Source organism: Siphateles boraxobius, unplaced genomic scaffold, assembly GCF_051911475.1.
Source record: "Siphateles boraxobius isolate OS27281-9 unplaced genomic scaffold, OSU_SipBor_1 20, whole genome shotgun sequence".
NCBI classification, from domain to species: domain Eukaryota; kingdom Metazoa; phylum Chordata; class Actinopteri; order Cypriniformes; family Leuciscidae; genus Siphateles; species Siphateles boraxobius.
Genome location: NW_027508811.1, coordinates 9,292,052 through 9,295,711, shown reverse-complemented (window position 1 = coordinate 9,295,711; position 3,660 = coordinate 9,292,052). Strand labels below are relative to the sequence as shown.

At 34.8% G+C, this 3,660-nt stretch overlaps 1 protein-coding gene across 1 annotated transcript; it reads right to left on the bottom strand.

The window, feature by feature from the left end:
* Positions 1–986: 986 nt before the first annotated feature.
* On the bottom strand, positions 987–3,103 carry LOC143744871 (cystatin-like). Its single transcript, XM_077236567.1, has 3 exons — positions 2,776–3,103; positions 1,451–1,561; positions 987–1,358 (listed from the first exon to the last, which is right to left on the bottom strand). Exons 1-3 carry the CDS (start codon positions 2,974–2,976, stop codon positions 1,281–1,283), a joined length of 390 nt encoding a protein of 129 aa, XP_077092682.1. The 5' UTR covers positions 2,977–3,103; the 3' UTR covers positions 987–1,280.
* Positions 3,104–3,660: the final 557 nt, after the last annotated feature.

Here is a 3,660-nt window from a genome sequence, read left to right as displayed (position 1 = left end):
TGGATCCCCTGGCTCCGCCTCCTGCCACCTCAGCTCGTTGCTCCCTCCACCAGAGACCTTCGGCCTTACGGGTCCATTGGCCTCCCTCATTCCTCTGACTCCACCTTGGTCGGATGTCGCTTTCCCTGCATCACGGACTTGCGAGCAGTTGTTCGGCCTCGCCAATGCATACTTGTTATTTCGATTTACCTACCTTTATCTGTGTTTGCATATCAAAGACTTTATTGGAGATTCATCTTCATTGTGTGTGTATACCCGATTGTGACACATGGCAAGATCAATGTATTTTAAAAGACATAAATAGTAGTAACATACAGTAGTAATGAAAAACGATAACTGACAATTCGCATCATAACAAACATTATACAAAATTGTTCATTGCAATTTATTCCTGTTGAAATGTTTTTGAAGGTACTATATTAATAGATTAGCTTCATAGCAGAGTACCAACTAAGCTATGCTGAAATTAAAATAACATAATTCTGCTATACACCTTACATTGCTACAGTGTAATCAGTATAAATTTCTGCATACCACTGGCTTGTCACACAAACACCATAGGGATTATTGGAACATGCATGATAAAAATGAAATATCCTTATTATCCTTCATCATTTTTATGAGGGAAAGAAAAACAAAACACTATAAAGCTGATCAAACTCTTTTGCAGTTGTGACAAAATAAATGTTTTCAACGCTTGTTTCAAAATGCTTGTATCACTGCATTAATTCCGCAGAGGTTTATTTCATATTCAGAGAAAAGGTGTGAGTGCAAGATTGAGGTATTTATAAAACAAAAAAAATTTAATTAAATCACATACAAATTTATCAGTTCTGGTATTTAACTGTACCAGATATATTAACTCATAAATACTATTGGGTTGTTTTCTTTGTTTATGTATACATTCACAAAATACAGTGTTCTCAATCCTCCAAATGAGTATGACTCCCAAAATGTATTTAACCAAAAAACAGTGCACATACATATTTCATTCAACCATGTTTTAATAAAGGATGAACAAATAGGAAAATGCAGTTTATTATTTAGAAATTCTTACAAATAGTAGATTTTTTTTTCAAAGCAATTGAGTCTAATGAGATTACATGATTATTGTGTTAGTAAAGCATTCTTATATCATGATTTGTTGTTGACATCAAAGGGTATCAAGTCAAATCAAATTCCTATTTTATGAATAGTAAACACTAGTTTACCATAATTAGCAATACAAAATGTATTGCTGCATGATTGTTAAAAGCCTTAAACTGCACTAGAAACATGCTCTAGATGCAGGTGTTTTCCACTACTTTAATTGAGTTTAACCATGGCTGGCTCCAGACCGCAATTTTGCACTGAGTGACCTAAAAGTAAAAAAAGTAAATCTCTTTTAATATGGAAATTGAGAAATGCAAACAGGTAACTGTAATACTGTAAATGAGAGAGTGTGTCTTACGTCTGCAACAGCAGGGTGCTCATGAACGGCACACAGGGTCTCAACTCCAGTCTTTCTGCAAGATGTTCTGGCCACTTTCACAGTGAAGATGTATTTAAGGCCCGAGACAACCTAGAGCAACCAGAAACATGTTCAGACATTGCGGAGTAAACCTTGATGTAATGCGTCACACTTTCACAAAACCAACCTACATTAACGGATGCTTAAAAGTCTCCTCTTACCATGATCATATCATGATGTGAGCAAGGAGGACATTTTAAGCAGTAAAAAGTTATTCATAGCAATTTTTTGTAGTTTTGTCAATTTTCAAAAAACATTGGTCATACTTCAGTTCAAATACTGTTTAAAACATCACATCTGAAAAATCCTTTACTGTCTTACCTTTAAAAATATATAGCCTATATATTCCATATGTGGCCTATAATATAAATAGTTTCCATGTTGGGGCCAACAATTCTCTTTGTATATTACTTTGGATACAACTGGCAAAAATGTCAAGGGTTCTAAAAAAAGTGTATTTGTTTTAACATATATTCTTTATTTAACATATATTCTTTATTTATTCCTAGTATATTTTCCAACATCTCTAGTAACTATTCATTAGATACTAAGTACTTCCTCATGGCAGTGTTAACTTCTTTGCTACAAATCACTTTAACAATATTGATAATAAATACCTTATTCCATTGTTACTAACAATCGTTTGCCATAGACATATGGAATTACTAGCTGAATACTAGTTGCTACTGGATTACTTACTATTAAAAAAGTAATAAGTTTTAAAAAAAAATATTTATTTTTTTATACATTTATTTGTATACAGTCATATCTTGTCACACCTTTGTGACTCTCACTGCCTTGTTTTAAACAGGCTTATGTCAATTAAATCAGGTTTGTTGACAGTCATACTCGCCATGTGACAGTCATACACACCATGACGCAGAATCTGATTTCACCAAGTGTAACATGTTCCTGGATCAACATTCCACTCAATCAATCAGATTTGACTGATAGGTTTACACTTACAACCAGGGTTTGGTTCTACAATTCTTATTCACCTATCATTTCCCTCTGATTTTAGGGATAACCTTACTTATATGTTATGTAGGGTTTAGGTGTAGGGATATAGTTAATGCTAAAAAACGGACAGGAAAGTTGTACCAGGATCAACAAAAAATGTTGACATAGACTATGTAACAAAGTAACGCGTCTCGGCAAAGTCAGGACGTGCCACCATGACAGCGGCCGATGTTTCTCACTGGGTGTGATTTAGCGACGTTCCGAGTATAAATTACAAAACACACGTTTAAAGTAGGGCTACTTACTTGTTTTTGAACCTTGACGACTTCGGAAACCTGATGAACAAACGCATCATTGCTTTGCCTGTTGTACTGGGCCATTGCAAACTGTAACGCATTCTGAGCTCCTTCGTCGTTCATGTCTGCATCCACAGGACCTCCAACCAGCCCAGCGCTCGCCACAACCAACATCACCGCCAGAAACGCCACAATCATTTTAAGATGCATGTTTAAGCTGTATTAATTGACTCGGCTGACCTTCTTCTCCCTTATGTCGTCAAATCGAATGCTGTCGGAGATTATATAAACAAACGTCACTCTCTACAGCGCTGCGAATTAGGGCGGGGCCTCGCGCATCCACCAATCGCAGTTGTAGGGAGGACAACGGGTTTGAAAGAAACAAACAACCTTTGTTTTCTCTCTCTTTTTAATTTAATTACAGTGCTTGCAAGGCGACTACTGTATTTGGAATACTTTTCTGTCTGTTTTACACTTATATGCAATTATTTGACATTGTTTTGCGGATCATTTTATATCTATATTTAAAAAACATTGGAATTACTTAATTTCGGTTATAAATATTGCATTTCAGTTTATGTATGTTTGTTTTGTCCTGTGTTGTAGCTATTTATTCAGATGTTTTACAATGTTTTGATGTTTTATTGGTTGTATAGGCTAAATTTGAATGCATTTTTAACATTTGAATGAAACTTTAAATTCTTATAAAGAATATACTTTTTAATATAATAAATATTAACTTAATTCTTTACCATTCAAACTGGCCTGCCTGCTTCAGCCACTGTCAGCTGGGTTTTGATTTTTGTAAATCCCTCTTTCTTTGTTTCTATTGACAATTTAATTTCTTTTGTCCTTATTTGTACAAGCTCGAGTTAGCATGATTTGCAGATCTTT

Bases quoted from the DNA above. Each gene is read 5' to 3' on its own strand.
- LOC143744871 (XM_077236567.1), bottom strand. From the start codon at position 2,976: ATGCATCTTAAAATGATTGTGGCGTTTCTGGCGGTGATGTTGGTTGTG. The intron at 1,562-2,775 runs GTAAGTAGCCCT...TGGTTGCTCTAG, and splicing joins TCGTCAAGGTTCAAAAACAA to GTTGTCTCGGGCCTTAAATA. The intron at 1,359-1,450 runs GTAAGACACACT...TTTTACTTTTAG, and splicing joins AGCACCCTGCTGTTGCAGAC to GTCACTCAGTGCAAAATTGC.